This window comes from Tachysurus vachellii, chromosome 19 (genome assembly GCF_030014155.1).
Source record: "Tachysurus vachellii isolate PV-2020 chromosome 19, HZAU_Pvac_v1, whole genome shotgun sequence".
NCBI lineage: Eukaryota > Metazoa > Chordata > Actinopteri > Siluriformes > Bagridae > Tachysurus > Tachysurus vachellii.
This window is the reverse complement of record NC_083478.1, coordinates 10,171,168-10,191,507: the sequence shown is the minus strand read 5'-3', so window position 1 is coordinate 10,191,507 and position 20,340 is coordinate 10,171,168. Positions and strand designations below refer to the sequence as shown.

The following is a 20,340-nucleotide window of genomic DNA, read 5'->3' as shown; positions in this document are numbered from 1 at the left end:
GTGACGCACGATTATCTTCCCTCTGCCGACTCATTGGCTGCTGGCTCTGCCTGTCAGTGAGCTCAGGTTCAGGGCTATGCCATCAGGGCAGATTATGAAGCAGATCTCGTCTCTGCTGCTCTCCTCCACTTGTCTAAATGGCTGAACACAGGCTCTCCATGCTTCTCTTGCTGTGGTTCTTTGTGTGCATGCAGCCAGCATGGCCCTTTGATCAAGTGCCTGCAATCCTGGACAGGAGGTAAGGGGAGTTCTTTCAACTACAGCATGAGGAGGAGGGTGGAGAGGGAGAAGGAGAGGGAGTGATGCTGTGTAGTCCTCCACTGTGGCCAGTGCACACCAGGGACCAGGGATGTAATAGGAAAATATTGTTGAAGCAGCACTACTTGGTTAGGCTGAGCTCATGCTTTATATCTGCGTAACAACAAAAAAACTCTACGAAGGATGTGCTTATTGTGGTGCAGTTTTCTTCCTCTATTTGTCACCGCAATTTATTTAAACATGGCTATGACAATGGACATGAGGTGGACCTCTCAAACCCAGTGTTTTGTCAGAAGGAATCAGTTTACAGATGCTACTCTATTGTGTGCTAGGAAAGAAGAAGCTCAGAGTGAACCACCCCAGAAAGCTGTGAACACTCCCTAGACTTACTGCAGTGTTGTTTACATGTTTGGCTAGCATTCCTTTACTTTACCTGGAATTTATTTCAGTCTACAGCATATGTACATTGCCAAATTTCTCAGAATAGTCCCTTTAAAATAGGGGGCAAAAAAACAAACAATGGACTCATGAACTTATAGATATGAACTTCATTTTAGCTGCATTAATGCTCCAATTCATCTTAGCTCCATTAATGACTGTAAGTTCCAGGTAAATACAGTATGAGCAAACTCATGCTGTTTCTATTTCTGTTTCTACGCATTGTATGACAGTTGATGTTATTTCTGAGAGAGCATATGGCCTTGGGGGATAAGGATAGAGGTGTTTTGATGTGACTGAGCTCCTGCCTTAAGACTCTTAGTGATGTGACTGAAAGAATTACCATCTGATATCGAGAGAAATATGGCACCGTGCCTACCACATGTCCTGACATTAAATCTGTAGAACAGTATATTTTAAGATATTGCTATGTTACTATCTTACAGTCCTTGCTATATCCATATATTTTAACTTACATACACCTATAACACTCTTCTTTGGGTAGTCAATGCTTTTAAGGGTAGAACTTAGACTTAAACATAGAACTTTAAGGGTTCCTTCTGATGGACAAAAAATAGACTATTTAAGTTTTTGAAGGAATCATATAAATTCAATCTACTGACTTCCACAGTATCTTTAAATCCTCACATCTTACCTTTCACTTTGAAATGTGAAACAGCATAAAACATGTCTTTAGACCTTATCTTGTTTAACCTCACCATACAGTTCTGTTTAATGCTTAGGAACAGAACACTGCCACATGGCTCTGTAATCAATACATCTGTGATTTATTTGGTCAGCAATATAACTTGGACTACAACTGGTTCAGTGTTTTTTGGCTAAACCAACAATGTCAAAATCAACCTTGATGCACCAGAATGGAAGCAACAGAAATCTTTAATCATAATCCTGTCTAATGAAGTAATCTATTCTTAGATATCACGGTGTAGAGCTTTTCTATATCCTTAGACACACACAGACAGAAAAAGAGAGAGAGAGCCGATTGACACATTGAGAACATGAAGGTGGAGACATGTTGGGAACACTGCTTTTCATTACATAAAAGCCCAGTTCAGCACTTAGCCCACTGTCTCTAGCCATAACCAATGATAGCAGCAGAAGCTCAGTTGCTGACCTCAGTAAACTAGCTTTAGAGGAAAGGCAAGAGCCTCCTTACACATACCACCGACATCACAAATGCAACCAGGGTTCTAAAAATCTATTTATATAGAACTTTGAAAGATGTTTTATAAATAGGTGCATTCTGTGTTTTTCTTTACAGCACCAGTTAAATAACTTTTAAAGAATGCATTCAGTACAGTACACGCAATTACACATAGAGGGCCTGCATTCGGTTCAGTCAAGATGTTATGCTGTTGTCAATTCAACACTTAAGAGATTATGTGTGTCATACACATGTAATCTCTCCTGCTATAAATTGTTTATTTTCTCCAAATTGTCATTTAACTGTATAATTGCATATAAATCCCATTTCCAAACACAGGTCACCCAGTACCTGACTAAATCCTGGCCTGACCTATGTGGAGGAGAGCAAATACAGAAGAGTCTTAATAAGGTTTAAGATCCTTCACCAAGCTCATTATCATGATTGGAAGTGTATATTGTTCATCTCAGGATAATCCTGCAGGATGCAGCGCTTTAGGAATGGTCAAAAAGTATCAGTGTTTCAAACTAAGTAAGGATTAATGTTGGACAGTGTTGTGGAGATGATTAGAGCTAAATCTGGTATGAGTTTGAAAAGATGTTAATGCCAATATTGCAATTGTTGTGAAGATCGGAACGCAATCAAGTTCAGCTCCAATTGTATCGAAAAATCATCAGGATTAAATTTGGAGAAAGTAAAAGAAGAAAAGAACGTTAAGATTCCCTTTATTGAAAGTTTTATTAGAGATCTATGTCTAATCCAGACACCAGATTTGTTAGTGAAATGGTTGGATCTGTGTCAGTGGATCAATTGGATTTCTGTCACTGAAATTGCATTCAGGATTGTCAGGTTACTTCTTAAGGTTTTACTTACAAGTAAAATGAGAGCCTTTGTTTTATTATGCCTTTCTTTCCTTTCCTTTTTTTCTAAGCTTGGAGGTCCCACCATTTCAAAGCATCAGAATCAGACCAGGTTAGTGACAAATTTACAAACACATGGCATGATTTTTATGCAATATTTTTAATTGTATAAACTATTAAGTGTTTTATTGCTGTATCATCATAATTAAAATTTATAAAGGAGAATTTGTTAACAGCAAAAATATGATGCAGGTGAAACTCAGAAAAAGACCAGATGACGTTTGTCAAATCTTCAGCTGTCCAGTTTTCTTTTTTTAGTGCTCTTGCATAATATATACATAAATGTACAGTATATACAGTATATTGTAGTTTCTTTTTTTTCAACATATATGTGTACAGCATATATTGCAGTTTAGTGTCTCACACTTTAAATGAGGCCGTATGACATCACTGTCATCACTCTTTGTCATGTGTCCACATTTTGTGATGCAGATGGAGTAGGCATTGAAAGTTCAAGTGCTTCACATGAGGAAACTTTCTCGCCTGCAGCTGAAAACCCACTCCGAAAAATGTTGCAGGTATTACATTTTCACACTGACTGTGTGACCTTGGGCAACAAGAATATTATTAATGTCAAAACAGTGACAAGATTAATATCTTAGTAGAAAGTGTGTTTCAATGTTCTATTCTGCACTTTGTGTGTATACTGTAATGTTTAAATACCAGTAGCAACCTGTTCTTTTCTTCCAACAGCCCTATGGATGGCATTTGCACACTCAGCCCAGAACTAAAAGGAAGTTACTTCAGTCTACTAGCTCGGGGCCATACTCTCCTCTGAGTGTAGCTTATAATGGCAAGATATGCATCCTGTTCAAGGCCAAGAGGCTGGCTATTCGCTACAGAAACAACACTTTTCTGGACTTAACAGAAAGGGTATTTGGACCCAATGCCTCTGTAGACACCAAAGGCTCTGTATGCACCAAAGAAAAAGCTACGTATGTCACTAGAAAACCTCATTTTTCAGCGTTGTTATTATAGATTGATACACTTATCAGAAAGTATAATTAAAGTTTAACATTCTCAACACTGATTCAAAAGATTTAAATGATGGTTATTGAGTCATATGTGTTATCTGTCAACAGCCTTTCTCTTCGCCTGGGAGATGTGGAGGACATTAAAGCACTTGTCATTAGGTGAGTGTTCTTTTTTTCTTCACACCTTATCATTCCAACTGATAAAGCTAAACATAGAATCTCACAGAATGCCCACTGTTACAAGACCACTTGTGATCTTATAACTCTACCACAGGCTCCAAATGTCCAACACATTTTATGAGTCAGTAGGCCAGAACTGGTTCACTTTGGACAGTGTTCATATCCACTACAACTGGACCCATGAGGCTACTTTCAATGCCACTGAGGTCTACGCTCCCGCTACCTACTCATACCACTGCCAGCATGTCAGCAGCCTACAGAAATATGACACCTTACTGGTGCCCAGTTCCCACACAGATAGCTCTGCGAACTGGCACATCACTTTTACAGACTTCCAAGTAGGTGCACACATTGCTTACTAATACTTCTTGATGTCAAAATCAAAGCATTTGTATTCTAATTTCTAAAATTGAAGGAATTTACCTTTAAAAGATACAATACTGTTTGACAAGTTTAACTGCATGTAACTCATGGAAATATTAACGTGTCTCTGTAAAGTGAGATGATGAGACTAATTAACCTCTGACAGACAAATCTGAATGTTATAGACAGAGACAGCATTACCTACAAGCTCCTATTCTTTTACCACATGGTACTATTGATATTCTTATCCATTTCACATCCTCAGATCCAAGCCTTCAACGTGCAATCCAACAAATTTGCCTCGGCCAGTGACTGCGCAACCTTCTTTACCCCAGCCATCCTGATGGGACTCATCACATCTCTGATTCTGCTGCTGGTGTTGGCCTATGCCCTGCACATGGTAGTCCACCTCAAGCACATTGACCGGTATGAAGAGCACAAGACCACTGTCTACTTCCCACGTATGCCTGAGGCTGAGCTCCCTGACAAGAACAGTGTTTAAGGGCATTGTTGCCACCAGGGCGACACCTGTGGACCAGTTGCAACTCTGCAAAGGACCAGACAGGACCTCTTCTTAATCTTGCCTCTTCTGATTTGGGATCAATGCACTGTGCTCTCAGTCTTTGTCCTGCCCTGGAAATAAACTTGTTTGGTTGTTGTTAAGTCTTGAGAGTCAAGAGGTGAGCTAATATGCTGAATAGTGTGTTTAATCCCAGGCTGGACGCAAAAGCTGGGCATATCATGCTTCTCCAGGACCAAGACTGGGAAGCCTATAACAATGGAGTAATAAACTGGATTAAAAATGGGTAGATTTTAGAGCACCCAGAACAATTAGGTCAGAAATCTACAGTATGAATATTCAACAGTGAAGAGGAAGAAAGAGAAATGAATGAATATGTGACAAAGTGTGCCTGTGACCCTATGGTCAGCAAACATTTGAAGTTACCGATGTGAATAACAACGGGAAAAAAAAAAACATTTTGCGACTGCCACAAAGTTTGGCACAAATTTGTCAGCCTTGACAAATCACTGACAGTAAAAAATGTGACTATGAAAAATATAAAAGAAAGAAGAGCAAACTATAAATTACAAACTTTAATGTAGTTTTTTAAGTAAACCAAACACCACATGTACAATAGATTTAATTCTGTCCTCAAACTCAAAATATGCATTTAATGATGTAGTTGTATAAATCATGGCTACTGACTTTAGTATTTAACAGTCTTCAATTACAAAACCTATATCAAACATGCATCAAAATCATGTTTTATTTTCGAAATCATAAAAAAAATTTAAATGCAACAAATTTTTATATGAGCTTATGTATTAGGCCTATTTAAACTCTTTCCTGGTTACTAGGTGGAATGTATTAGGTCTAATAATATGTACATTAATTTACAGCGAACGCTGTGTAACTATAGGAAACGAATGCTGTATGATAACTCATGTAGGTGTATACCCTCAGTATCATATTCAGTAAGCCTTTAAATATGTACAAGTAACATCAGTAACTCATTATTGCAATAACCCACAGCATGAAAACAGCTAATGATTAAACTTTTCAGGGCGGCTCTGACACTCATGTGCAACTCATGTTCTTTTTTTTTTTCCCAAATGGAAACCTACATACACATTAAGGTTTCCAGTCAATGTAGTTTGAAAAATAAACAATGATCATGAAAATGGTGTGTGAATCAACTTTCAGTCTTTCAATATTTGTTTATATCGGTGTAGTGCATCCAACAGTTATTCAAAGTAATAACCAGGAAGTCAGAAATGTGGCACAGCAATGGATGAATCAGTGGTTAATTTTGCAGATCACATCAGCTCACTGGCTGCAGTCATCTGGTTCAGAGTTCCTAATACTGGAGTCGAGTGAATGCAACCCCATCCTCCTGCCTGTGTTTTTCCTCTCTGTCCTTTCTGCCATCTGTTCTCCCCTCTCACCTCCCAGCAGAAGTATAGCTAACCCCTCACTGGGACAGTTTACCTGTCGGCCCAGAACCAGAAACGTGTCTGCCTGTCGCCAAAATAAAAAAAAAACCTGCTGCTGTTAATATGGTAAACACCATCCTGGTCACTGACCACACACCCAGTATTTCTTCCAAGCTATTTTAGTACTTTTATTATTATTACTATTCAACCTGTCTTGGTCATTACTATTGTACCCATAGAAACAAAATATACATTTATATTTCTAATGTAACATGGGTTTCCTCCAGTCTGGTGCCCTGTGTTTTCCAAATATGTTTTCAAACGCAGTTTAGGTAAATATAAATATTAAACTAATCAGATTTAATTTACAGATTAAGTGATGGCCATTGTAAAAAATAAAATTGTGAGATTAACAGATACAGTAGGAAGACAGAGCGGTAGATACAATTACATTGCATTTGTACGTTGTTTAGTTTGGACGTCTTTGCAATAGAATCAACAAAATCGTGAAAATGACATCACAAATTTCAATCTGTTCTGGATATTTAGATTTTTTTTTGTTATTACAGACAGGATTATGTTGTCATTTTATCCATTGATGTAATTTAACTGGAAATGGTTAGACATCATTTGGGTATCAGTAATTTTGGCATCTCTGTTTGGAAGGTTGATGAGGATGTTTTTTGTTGCAGCAAAGATTTTCTGTGTTGTTTGCTGGACCATTTTGACTAAAAGGTGCCAAGATGAAGCTATAAGATATACATAGGTAGATAAAAAAGTGTTGACAGGGCAGACAGGGGCTACATAGCAGTTGAATCATCTGTGTTTTTGCTCTTCTTTAACAGCATTCTAACTTCATCTTAGTCCCACACAGTGAGCCAGCTCATTTAGGAAGATTTATGGACAAATGACTCATCCCTTTCAAGTACATATTAATGATAAGAGGACAAAGTCATTCCAGGCCACTTCAGTGCATAGCTTTCTTTGTTCCTCATACAGGGCCACATAAGGTCATAAGTAATGTACTATCCATTATATTATTTATTTGTCTACATGTGATTTGGGTATCATTTTAATTTACATAGGCTGTAAACCGTTTTGCATGCATGGTGATCTATAAGTCGCTTGTTTTTTAAGAAACTCTTTCACTATTTAATACAGCTGGACAATAATTGGCAGAAAGAGGGCCTCAGCATATGATTTATAATATGACTCTGGATATTCTCGACTGTCACACACAGTCCTACAAGATCTGAAACATTTAGAATTGTCATGTAAATGAAATGTAAACAAAATGCATTGGGAAATCATTGTGCGAGGGCTGAAAAGAACAACACTTAAATTTCTATGCACGGATTTACACACTATGGACAAGTTAGAGATGCAAGTCAGCCTACATCCCATGACTTCTGACTACAGGATTAAACCCTGGAGCACTAAAAGAACATGCAAGCATCAAACACACAGGGTGGAGGCAGGAAAAGAATCCCCATCCCTAGAGATGCAAGGCAAACATGATAACCACTAAGCAACCATAATCACATTACCTCTTTTAATACTGCTCACACCATGGGATGGTTTGAGTGGTCTCCTTTAAAAGCCAGTTTAATAGTGTCAATGGATGTTCTTGTTGATGGTCAGTCTTGGGCCCTATAGATATTAACCTGTTTCATCCCAAATATTCTTTGTGAGTATATGCATTTTGGGTAGTTGTAAGTCTGAAAATAAGTTTTATTCCAGGCCACAGTTGTGATCAATGGCAAAATCCATACAGGTATTTAAAAGCATCCTGCACTTATAATAGTTTTGTATTAGTAATTAGTTTTGCCATATGTCATTTGAACCAACTAAATGAATAGTCTAAATATCTAAACAAAAATGTACAAAATCGAGACAATCTACAGTATAGCATTCATATTTCAAAACATATCAACAAGATACAGCTGGTACTTTTAATGTGCTAAGTCTGTCATCTGTTGGGGATGATGCCCATGACATAAGAGGGTCAAAGGGCACAAGCACACAAGTGACCCTCTTGTATGATGTAGCCTACTCGAGGGCATCAATTAAGCGCCGGGAAACAATGAAGCTGAGTGTGTTAGAGTGCAGCTGCAGCCTGCGTCGGATGCCTCGGCTCGGATGTGTGACCATGTGGGTTACAAGGGACCGCCGAATACGCAGTTCCAGGGTAGAACACGAGTGCGTGACTAAGCCCAAACTTTCACATTTTACGAAAGATATGGATCCTCATAGTGTTCCGTAGTTTAATTTATACGCTTCTGAATATTCGTTCAGTCAGTGTCTTTAGAACATAAACTGTACTTTATAATCACAATGTATTATGTTTGCTGTTCCCCCCTTCTCCTCAGAAATGGAATCGTCTAGCGGCTCCATCAGAAAAGCAAATGTGGGGAAGCTTGTAAAAGCTCAGGAGTGAGAACCTCAGCTTCGCCTTCTACGTTTATCAGCAGTGAAACTTCAGGTATTTTTCACACTCGTTATCGGTTGACAGAAATGTAAGAATTCTTAATTTTGTTTTATTTTATTTTAGATTAAAGCATAGACTGTCGTATTCTATCATTTTCTAAAGCAATGCTGTGCATCATGGGTCTATACATGTTCCACTTTTGAGTCTAACTGGTTCTTTAAAGTGGTTCTTTAAACTGGCTCAATCTTAAAAATAAAAATAATAAAAAAAACTTAAAACAATGAAAGGACGCCACTATATTTACGTTTTAATTAACAGTAGTTTTTAATTCGTTTGCATTGTGTTTTTCTTCCTTCGTAGTCCTGTGATAAGGTGGAATAAATGGAGGGTCAGCAACTGAAGGATCCGCTGAATAAAGTTTCACTAATTAAAGGTACCTCAAGCAGCTACAACACACACACACACACACAACCATCTTTAATTTACTTACTAAATACATTAAGTTGTTTAAAAATGAAAGTTTGACTGCATATTTCTTGAAGGTGTCTTGGAGTACATCGTAAACATTGTTGTTTATGTATTTAATGCTGACATTTAGTGTAGTGAGTTGAATTGTACTGAATACAATGCTGGGCATGCAGCTTAAGCAAGGATATTTTCAGTTCCAAAGCTAATATAGGCCAGAGTGTTCCTCTGTGTCCTCACTCTGCAGATAGCTTATGTGCCTGATCCAGAGTGGCACCGATGAGCGAGGACTGAGAGTCCTACAACCCAGGAATTCATGAATCCTTAATGTCCTCGCTCGATCACGCTCCCTGCATTGTGTGGAGGTCGTGTTTGCAGAGCTATTACAGCTGACTCATGCAGGATACTCGTAGCCTTGTTTTTCTGAATTCCTGTCACTGATTGCGATGATATCTTCCTAAAATCACCATTTATGGTGCAAGGTCTGCAGTGTGCAAGATGAGGTCATTTCTTTTTAAAGCTCTCAATAGGATGGCCTGATTGTGTGCAACCCAGATTGAGGAGAATTCCTACGTTAGGTAAAAACAAAAGACAAGCTTAAAATGTTCATATAACAAAGTAGACATGCTGATTACAGTAATGTACAGTCATGTTAAGTATGTAAAGTTCCTGTGCACCTATCAGTAATCCACCCAGCAAACTACCCTTAATAGAGAGAAGGGCCCTAGTTTAGAAATAAAATGATGACTTTAGTTTTTTAGGGTAAATCTATTTTGAGTTAACTTATTAATTCATGGAATAGGCTCATTTACCCACCTCAGGGGAAATTATCTTGCACTTCATTCTGATCTAAATTTAACCTGTGGCCAGTTTGAGTGTGAACTCAGGAAGAGGACGGAAATGCCAGGTTATGTATCAAGATAAGTTATTTGATAGCCAGATTTGATTAAGGTCACGGTGCTTTCTTCTTGTCCTTTTGCTAGCACATTGAGATAATACTCTAATATGATACTTTATTTAATAATAAAAAAAGTCATTGTTCCGATTTAAATATCTGTGCAGATGAGCTGACTCGGAGCTCCATGGAGGCTAGTGAGTCAGAGAAGGTGATCCAGCACCTTAATCAGGAGTTGAAGGAGGCACATGATCAGGCCAATGCTGGCAAGCAGAAGTGTGTGGAGCTACAAGGTAAATGACATGCATGGTTTCTTTCAGCAATACTTCCATGTATTATTGGGTGTCTGTTGTTAAGCATCTTGATGAAACATTCTAACGTTAAAGCCACTTCAAAATTACATTTGTGAAATGTTCCTTTTCCTGGGGTTAAAGGCAGGGTTTATAATGACGATAACCTGGGATTAAGCACAGTGTGAAAAGCCCTAATGTGTCCCTAATGGTATGTAACCCATTGCAGGGCTTCTAGAGGAGGAAAAGCGAGCCAGCAAGCATCAAACAGAGGAATCTGCAAAGCAGATGAAGATTCTTCAGAGTAAGTGTGAGGAGGAGTGACTCTGTTTATATATAGCATATTATAGATCTCCTCTGGCAGATTGTTCTGTGTGCGCTTGCGCATGCAAGAATGTATGTTATTTGGATGTTTCTACTGTGTCTAAAGCTCAGCTTCAGAAGTTGCAGGATGAAAGGGAAAATCTTAGGGACCAGAAGGACAGTACTATTCTGAGTATGCGACAGGACGCACATGTGGCTCAAGAGGAAATGCAGGTATTTCGCCGAAGCATGGAGAAGGCTGCAGCTGAGAGGGAGCATGAGGTCAGTGCTCTAAAGAGCAACCTGGCAACACTGACCGGTGAGCTGGAGAAATGGCAGGTGTCTGCAAATAAGTATGAGCGTGAGATTGACAGCCTGCAGGCAAACCACCAGCAACAGAACCAGCAAAGAGACAAGGTTGCTAAACAGCAAGGTACCTCACTCACTCAGATTATACACACAAGTTTGGCCTAACCTTATTTATTTAGCTTTTAATTACCATTATTAACATTGTACCATAAGTTTGGTTGTCAGAGGTTATTGTAGCTGTTAAACAATCCAAACTGAGAAGATTGTTTTAAAAAAAAAAGTTAAAAGTACTCGTATCATAAATCATGAAGCCTAAAGTTTCATAAACCTTTATAGCAGGCAGTGTGTGTGTTTGTGTTGCACACCCATAACACCTCCCTAGGAAAATAATACTTATTATATATAAGGTTTTGTGTTTTTTTTTTTTTGGTCACATGTGAAATCAGAGAGGTGTAATGTATTAATGATAATTATTAATGCACAAAAACTATGGCCATTAATCATCTGGAGTAAAATAGCTTATCAGCTAAAATAGTAAATGCAGAATGGTACACTAAAATATACTCTTTTTAAAATGTTCTAATAAAATCTAAGCTCTTTGTGTGGGCAGAAGATATCCGGACTGAGGGTGCAAATATGTATCTGACAATTCAGTTGCAGTCACACAATTTATAAAAGTTTTAAAATCACCCGATTATCAAGGATTTCCTCCTATGTTAGTCATTCCGAGTGAGTCACATCTTTTGACCCATGTACTTTACTGTCTTGTACTTGAATTTTTGTTGGAGTGTCATCTCAAATTGAACACTAGCCAGTTTGCATTCTTAGTGCACTAGCTGTGTCTTGCTCATTACATCAACAATTATGGCTATCAAACTGCAGGGGTATGTGTCTGGATTTTGGGTTCAGCCCACTGAGTCCTAAATAATCACTCATTAGTGTTACATAAAAATTAATATTTAAAGCTTAATTTTTATGTAACACTAAAAAGTGATGATTTTAGATTTTCTCCCTATGACTGGACTGGATATGTAATTGGATAGACGCATGAAGTGTGTTTCCCCCTGTTATTCTGTGTGTCGGGGTTTTTACATGAATTTTGTGTGTGTGTGTGTGTGTGATGCAGCCAGTGAACTGGAGAAGCTGAAGCGGGACTGTGAGAGCCTGCAGAGGGAGTGTGCGTCTCTCAGGTCAGAGCGGGAGCAGTTGGCTGTGCATCAGCAGAAGGAGAAGAGCAGTCTGCAGAGTGAATGTACATCCCTGCGCTCTGACAAAGACCAGCTTCTAAAGAAACTGCAGCAACTGGAAAAAGAGCTAGACAGGTCCATATCACACCATTAGCAGTAAACCCTACTATTCTAAAAGTACACTTTGTGTTGGTCTTTCAGAAAGGTAGCTTAAAATCTGTGCATAAAATCTGTGTGTGATGGGGTTTTGGCTTCCTGCAGCTGTAAGAAGCAGAATACAGATCTGAGCAGCACAGCAGTGGCTCTGAAGAAGACACGGGCTGACCTAGAGAAATGCCTGAGTGCCGCACAGGAGGAGCACCAGAAAAACAGCAGCCAGCTTCATATCCAGCTGGAGCAGAGCAAAGCCAGGACCAAAGAGCTGCAGAAGGAGGTGAAAGCAGCACTCTTCTATAAATCAGAGCCCCATTTACACGTACACAGAAAGCATTATGGTCATTTTTACTGAAACCGCTGTATTAGTATTATGTAAATGTATTAGTTTAGCATCCTGTTATTGAGTGGCTATGATGTTCTCCACTTGGTGAGGTGGGTCTTTGTGTTGTTTTTGTTTAACATATATGCACAAATGTTCTGCCAAAGTGTCAAGACACAGGGGTTTTTAATACAGGAAGGATTGTCAGGTTTCATACAAGGCATAGTGATGCTTCTTTTACGTTTTCTTAAGACACATTATGCAGTGCTATTAATGAGCACAAAGTATCTGGAAAGTTTTTCAGTTGATGTTAGCAGGCTAAATTCTGGGGTAGTTTTATTTTTTCTCTTTTAGTATGTGCTCTTTTAATATAACATAAAAGAAAACATAAAAATTGTGGGAAAACTGGACCCCCATCTAATCAACTTTAAAACCTAATAGCACAGTATCAGTATTGTAGAACCTGGAATTAATTATCCTTAGCTTTATAAAATCACATACTTTGCTTCTTTGAGAATTTTAGTTGTTGGTATGTGATCCAGAAGGTGGTGATTTATATCTGTGTGTTTCTAAGAGGGTGTTTTTTTTTTTTTTTTTTTTCTTCTTCTTCTTCTTTCTTTTACGCTGTAAATGTGAACATTTTGATATGTGACATTTTCATACCCACTGTTCAGTCTTTCATGTGAAAATATTAGTTTGTACTTTCCAAATGTCATCTGTGCTTATTTTTTATTTATTTATTTTTTTTGCCTTTCTCTGCTCTCAAACACACATCTCTCTCCCTCACACACTCTTTTATTTATTTTTTTTAATTGCTTTTTTTTTTTTTCTCCTTCCAGTATGAAGAGACACAAGCAGAGTTGTCAGGCCTGAAAGTGAGGTGTGAGCAGATTGAGCAGGAGAAGGAGTCTCTCAGCCTGGAACTGCAGCAGTGCCAAGCTAACCTGAAGTCTCTGCAGGAGAAAAGCAACCTAGTGAGTTTCACAATCTTCTTCTATGTCAGTACAGGTGTCTGACAATAGGGACAGTTGAAGAGGTGAGACAGTGTTGCAGCATGCCCCAAAAATCACTGATTTTATATGATGTGGTTGTGTAATTCTCATGCAAGCTTTTATTTTAATTTCACTTGATTCCATGATTCTTAATGTCTTGTCTTAGGGGGTAGCTCTCTCTTTTTTCCATTGAAACTCCACAGCACATAATTTGAATCCAGTTGATTTTTGTAATGTCCCTTGCCTCCTTTAGCTGTCTTTATTGCCGTCCATCCTAGCCGTAGTCATCGGCCTTGTCCTGGCTTTGCTGTATTGGTGCTTCGGCCCATTGTGGTAGAAAGGTACACAGTCCGTCCCCTCGCTTCTTCTTTATTCGCTTTTGGGTCCCCCATGCTCAGCCTGTGCAAACTTAACACCTCTGTCCAGCACACATTTGACAGTTCGTTGTAAAAATGTTTGTTTTTATTAATCCAGGTCTGCATATGAATTAACAGACATGAGTCATTATCTCCTTTTCATGGTAACAAAGTTCTGTCTTTACTTGTAGGCTGCTACTGTTATGGTTCCTAACATGCTCGCTTTCAGTCTGCTTATAATTTGTGTTTGGCTCTCTGTCTCTTTCCCATTTCTGTGTGTGTGGAATGCTTCACTGTGGGTTAATGTTCTCTGACAGAAGAGATAATGCTGACTGGCATGTTATGTGTCTGCTGTTTCAGGAACGATGGATCAGGTGGATACCCGTCGCCGCAGTAACAGTTGTTGTCACAGCCTATGTGCTCACAAAGACTTCAACCTGAGTATCTGGCACCACGAACCACTAAAAAAAAACGCACATTTCCATCCACAAACATATTGCCCTTTTAGTAAAAGAGGGCATTACGTAAGAATTAGTGCAACTTGTAACTGTAATATTGAACGCAGAAGGCCTTAGTTTAATTATATAGGGTATCAGATCCAAGGCCCAAGCAGCTGCAGTGTTTCTATAAAGGCAGAGACTTTTAGACTTTAATGTGTCTAAATGTTAGTTTTATTCCTGCAAAATGTAGTTATTTTTGCCAAATATTTGTATTCTACTTATTCGCCTTACTGAATTCATGATTAGATTTAATGACTTCACCATCATCAAAAAATCATCAGCTTTCAATAATTATTTTAATAATTAACTGTCGTGAACACGATACTACATTTGACACACATAATCACATGCACAGTATGAAAATGGTTCTGTTCTGATAGGTTTTTTGTTTTTGCACTGACGTGTTTTTGTAGTTTTGATCTTGATCTTAATTTAAAGTTACAAAAAAAAATCTATGCACTGTGTGTTGATATTCTATTGCTTTTTAAGTATTAAGGGTTTAACAATCTGAACACTATAATTAAAGGTAAGGGCACTAATTTGTCTCCAAGAGACACTTAAAGCAATTAATTTGTTACTTGTACAGATGTTTGAAAGACAGAGATATAAATGTGCTTGCTGGAACAATTAAACAGAAATATTAATGGAAATAAAGATGAATGTTTGTGTTGTGTGTGCTTGTATTTCACATAACACAGGACAAATAACACTTGACAAATTCAGTTTGCCTTCTGCTACCCTGACATCATATGCAATAAAGATAAAAATACATACTGCAAAGTAATATTTTATGTAATACATATTAAGTACACCATCTTCAGTGCTTTTTTTCCTTGTTTATCACTTTTGTTTAATGAGAAAAAATGTGATTCATATCAATGTGCTCAATAATTAAATAATAATAATTAAATAGCAATAATTAAACCTAGATGGAATTTGTGAATGCTAAGTAAGTAGCATGTTAAGACAGTAAGTAAGTTATTAGTAAGTTAAGTCTTACATTTAGTAAGACAGCTCCACACAAATTTCTTCCCAAGAACACACGCTTGCAAATTCTAGATGTTCACCTGAAACTGATTTCATCTAGCCTTCCTAAATCATTCTTCTCAGGTGGATAAACTACTCCAAAGTACAAAATTCTATATGTAGCTTTTTGTGTGTTGGTGTGTGTGATGCATGTCTCCAATGATCACTTCAATCCAAAATGCAAGGTCAATGGCTGTTTCTGTGGTATCATGTAATCAATGAGTATTTGTAGACATTTCTTTGCATCAGTTTTGCCATACCTGTGTTTTTAGCACATTTTTCCTGCCCTTAAATCTTTACATAAAACTGGAGGAACAGTACAGTTGAGGAGACTTTTGGTGTGTAAGTCGACTAATTTTGCACCCAAGTTGACACCCAAAGTACTGCAATGTGAGCTCTGTCAATTCTCGTCCAAGGTCCTTGTGAGTCAGCAGCCATTGTCACTTTGCATCTGTTCACTCAGCTCTTTAGTGCTCTGTATGCAATTTTTAGTCTTTGCTGAATGTTATTAGTCACACTTCAGGTGCAATGTACCTCATATAGCTATTCCTGTTGCTATTACTGATCATCTTGAAGTAAAGCCAAGCAGATGGGATCATTACAAAGAGATCTAGGTTTATTTCACTAGATGAATGTCTTTTCTCTTGTAACAGATGGCAATGAAGTAGTGTTGGAACAGAGGAAGGTGCTAAAAGGTGTTTATTTTTTCTGTTTAATGACATCTTGCTAATGTAGAGTAAGATCTTAACATCACATGGTTCAACAGAGAGATAGATATATAATAAATCTTCCATAGAAGAAGTTGCTGTGAAATGTAAAATATTTAAAATAAAAAAAAATAAAAAAGAAGGATATTGTACTTTTTTGATTAATTTGAGGTTGCCAATAGTGTCATATATAATGTTTCATTTGCAGTATTTGGCAGACACCGTTATCCATAGTCACTTATATTTATTTCATTTATTAAACTAAGCTTCTGAGGCCTTTAATCAAGAACCCATCAGCTTGGCAGTGCTTGGATTTGAATTCAACCCTTCGAGCAGTAGCTCAATATCCTATTATATCTGAGCTACCACTACTCATCAGGGGATCAGGTGGTATTTCAGGTTATGCCAAGAAGGCTTACTGCAACCATTATAATACTCGATTATCTACAAATGTGCTATTCCAGTCATCTTATGTATTTCAGTTTGTTCTCGGGCCACTACAAAGGCTTCTGTAGTGGCACAATCACACCAGTAGGTGGCAATATTTGTTAATTCATTTTAGCAAGTCAGTCTTACAAACGTGTTGCATCGTGCTTTTCGAATTGTCTAATTATCTTTATAATAAAATCAATAGGAGAAGCGCTTAAACTTTTCTCATAAACGCACACATTTGAGTTAAAGGCAGGGTCTCCGATTTTTGAGAAATGCTTCAGAAAATTGAGCCGAATAATAAACAAAAATCAAAACAAACGTGTAGCCAATAAGCAGAAAGGGGCGGGGCTTGTAAATATGCGGACGAGAGAGTGTTCAGTGCGCATGTGTGTCATTAGCAGAAAGCGGTTTTAGCATTGACATGGAAGCTAAAAACAAAGAAAGAAAGCGAAGAAAGGCTTACGATAAGGCAAGAAGTAGGACTCGTGTTAATATAGGATCAGCTTTCCAGCGCTGGAGAGAACCGAAGGAGCGGGAAGTTGGCGCATATTCACAGATTCGAGTTTCCAGAGTCAATAACTCCTGAGCTAAACACTGTTACTACACAAATAACACCTTTTTTCTATCGTAGTAATGTAGAGAGGCAGCTACAACCGCGTTTTGTGTAGTAACAGCGTTTAGCTCAGGAGTTATTGACTCGGGAAACTCCAATCTGTGAATATGTGACCAACTTTACTTAAGACGCCGACGTTGTTTGTTTCCTTCTCGATAGGTGAGTAACGTTGGTTTTGCTTTGTTTCACAGAACTAATATATGCCGTCCTTTCCATGATTATGCTTGTGTGTCATTTTTGCTTGTTTGATTATCTGCAATCGTATTGTTCTTCCCTTCAGCTATGATAGACACATTTCTTTCCATTATTTCCTTGGGTTACGTATGTATGTGTGGGCGAGCTATCTATACAGGGGTGGGACCCATTTGGGTTAGGGGCGTGTTTGTTTTGGTGATTTCAAATGTCGACATTGGCTTTCAAAAATCCGAGACCCTGCCTTTAAATTCAAATGCTCATTATCCTACTGTCTGTAAAATTATAGGATTTTTTTTTCATTTACACCAATCATCCATAACATTAAAACCACCTGTTTAATGTGTATGTCCTCCTTGTGCCTCCGAAACAGTGCTGTCCTACTGAGGCATTAACGCACCAAGACATCAGGTGTGATGTGGTATCTTGCACACAGACTTTAGCAAGTCTTTGCAAGTTGCTAGATAGGGCCTCCATGAATCTACAGAGCTCTCAATTGTCACGCATTGAGCGTGACCGTCACTCATTTCGGTCTTTTGTCACGCAGAAAAACGTACTATTTATCAAATATTTAATATGCCGCAGCGCCCAAAATGTATCTGTTCGCACTGCTGTCTCTATGGAACCGGGCAGGAATCAAGCGCGTCTCCCCTGGAGCTCTTAGTCGAGCCTGACACTTATCAGCCAATCAAAAAAAAAGAGGCTACACAATAGCCAATCAGAAAATAGCACTATTGTATATGGGTAAGATTTAACGCACCAACCAATGGGGAAAAAAAGCAAATTCTGGAATTGTGCAGCATCATCCTCGTTCACCTACAGAGAAAAGCACTGGAGCTGCGAGCATCACTGGAGCTGCGAGCATCACTGGAGCTGCGAGCATCACTGGAGCTGCGAGCATCACTGGAGCTGCGAGCATCACTGGAGCTGCGAGCATCACTGGAGCTGCGAGCATCACTGGAGCTGCGAGCAGCACAGAGTAAGTCATGATCTCCTGTTTCAATGTTACAACAAATTCACAACTTGTTTGACACAAACAATGACATTTTGACTGCTGTTAGAGTTGTTTCCCAGATAATCAGCATCAGTTTTTCATGAGTGTCTGTAACTTAGCCAACAGTTTTACAGCCTGTTCACTGACAACACCTGCTCAGAACAAGCAGACTTGGTTTTAGTGCTTCCACATTCTAATGCTGATGCCGAGAGGGTATTTTCGATGGTCGGTTTGAACAAAAACTCAACAGCTTGTCTCTGGACGGGGCATTGTCCTCAATCATGACCCTAAATATGGCTGGGCTTGAGCCGAACTGTTTTAAATGGGAGCCAACATTACAAATGACAAAGGAGTCCAAAAAGGCAACAAACACAATAAACAACACCAGTCATAAACTCTCTCTCACACACACACACACACATTAATAAATGGAAATTGAATAAATATTTTGTATTTGGTACAGTGATCCTTACCAAGCACAACACCACTCCCATTGTTGTGTTTGGGTGGGGGGTTGTAACTGTCACTCTTACCTGTCTTCAAAACTTGAGAGCCCTGAATCTAACTTGTTTGTTCAGCACATCCCACAGATGCTCAATACGACTGAGATCTGGGGAAGTTTGAGGCCAAATCAACATCTTGATCTCTTTTTCATGTTCCTAAATAAATAATGTTTGCAGTTTGGCAGTGTGCATTATCCCGTCGAAGGAGGTGTACATATCTGAAACAGTTTTTAGGTAGGTGGTACATGTCAAAATAACAATTGCATGAAAGGTTTCCAGGCAAAACATTACCCAATGCATAATGTTTCCCCCGCTATCTATAGAGCATCCAAGTCTCATGTCTTCCACAGAAAACTGAAACATATGCACCTGACCATCCATGTTTAGTGATTAAACATGATAACGTGATTAAAGAGCCCAGCCCAGTGGCCTGACTTGATATCAAGAGCCTAAGTAAAGTGGGGAATCACAAGAAAAAGTTATAACTGTGTACCATAATTTCACCAGTGCTAACTAAAATATAATATTGACTATTATATAATATGTTGATAATGCTGTAACATACTTATGTTCTTGTATCTCTCTTGTAAAAAGTGTTACCGGTATGTATATAATGTCTTGTTTATAATCTTTCAGTGTTAGTATATGTCTAAATGCCTAACCTGTATCAAACACTGGAGAAAAAAATACAATACAGTATGACCATTTGAATCCTGAGCATTTTTCCATCTGATCTAATCAATTAAATTATTTCTGTGACACAACACAGCAACACAACTCTGTGAGCTCAGTTCATTGTTGGATGTCAAAGCATCAAAAACATATGAAAACATGTAGCTCAAGGAAAAAAATGACATGATGGGATTTTAATGGAAAGTTCAGCTTTTATCCAAGTGGGGTCCTGCTCATAAACTGTACTGAATCCAGTCATACAGGGAATAATACAGAACAAGTAAGTTTATCATTTATTTATCTCTGCAGTGATTCAATGGAATGAAATGTGCATATGGGGGAAGGGGGGGTTTGTATGTTTGAAAGTGTTTTTGAGTGAATCATTTTGAGTAATTATTCACCTGTGCTTTAATGATTAACGGCTGGAATATTTTTAGCATGTTAACCATTTTTGCTTACTAGATTATTCTCTACTCTGACTGTTAGTTGCAAGCATTTTTCAATTATTTTGTTGCTGTTCACTAGCATAGACCTATAAAATTAAAGGGGATTAATAAGTTGTAATGGCATTTTCCAAAAACTGGGCTATATCGATTAGTCTGAGAGATGCAAGCAACCCGCATACCCCCTCCCTTCGTCCATTTACCATATGTTAATATGAATGTTAGTGTTTGCATTAGATCAAAATAAAAGACATGCGGTAGTTACTAAGTGTCGAGTCTGTTTTACCACATCTGCTTTGTTTTATAAATGCTTCACACTTCAGCT

General features: G+C 38.3%; 2 protein-coding genes across 4 annotated transcripts; both read left to right on the top strand.

Annotated features, from left to right (window-relative positions):
• Positions 1–5,919, top strand: atp6ap1lb (ATPase H+ transporting accessory protein 1 like b). The gene is made up of 7 exons (XM_060894219.1): positions 1–238; positions 2,793–2,833; positions 3,214–3,299; positions 3,475–3,716; positions 3,864–3,914; positions 4,030–4,273; positions 4,564–5,919. The coding sequence occupies exons 1-7, from the start codon at positions 138–140 to the stop codon at positions 4,798–4,800; spliced, it is 1,002 nt and encodes a 333-aa protein (XP_060750202.1). The 5' UTR covers positions 1–137; the 3' UTR covers positions 4,801–5,919.
• A 2,390-nt stretch (positions 5,920–8,309) lies between these two features.
• On the top strand, positions 8,310–15,087 carry slmapb (sarcolemma associated protein b). 3 transcript variants are annotated; one of them, XM_060894667.1, is made up of 11 exons: positions 8,310–8,432; positions 8,603–8,715; positions 9,022–9,094; positions 10,189–10,314; positions 10,541–10,615; positions 10,742–11,047; positions 12,050–12,245; positions 12,372–12,543; positions 13,425–13,559; positions 13,831–13,918; positions 14,294–15,087. In XM_060894667.1, exons 3-10 carry the CDS (start codon positions 9,043–9,045, stop codon positions 13,912–13,914), a joined length of 1,146 nt encoding a protein of 381 aa, XP_060750650.1. In that variant the 5' UTR covers positions 8,310–8,432; positions 8,603–8,715; positions 9,022–9,042; the 3' UTR covers positions 13,915–13,918; positions 14,294–15,087. The 3 variants fall into 3 exon arrangements, with proteins under 3 accessions (XP_060750650.1, XP_060750651.1, XP_060750652.1); XM_060894668.1 differs by having other exon boundaries at positions 8,603–8,749; XM_060894669.1 differs by lacking the exon at positions 13,831–13,918.
• Positions 15,088–20,340: the final 5,253 nt, after the last annotated feature.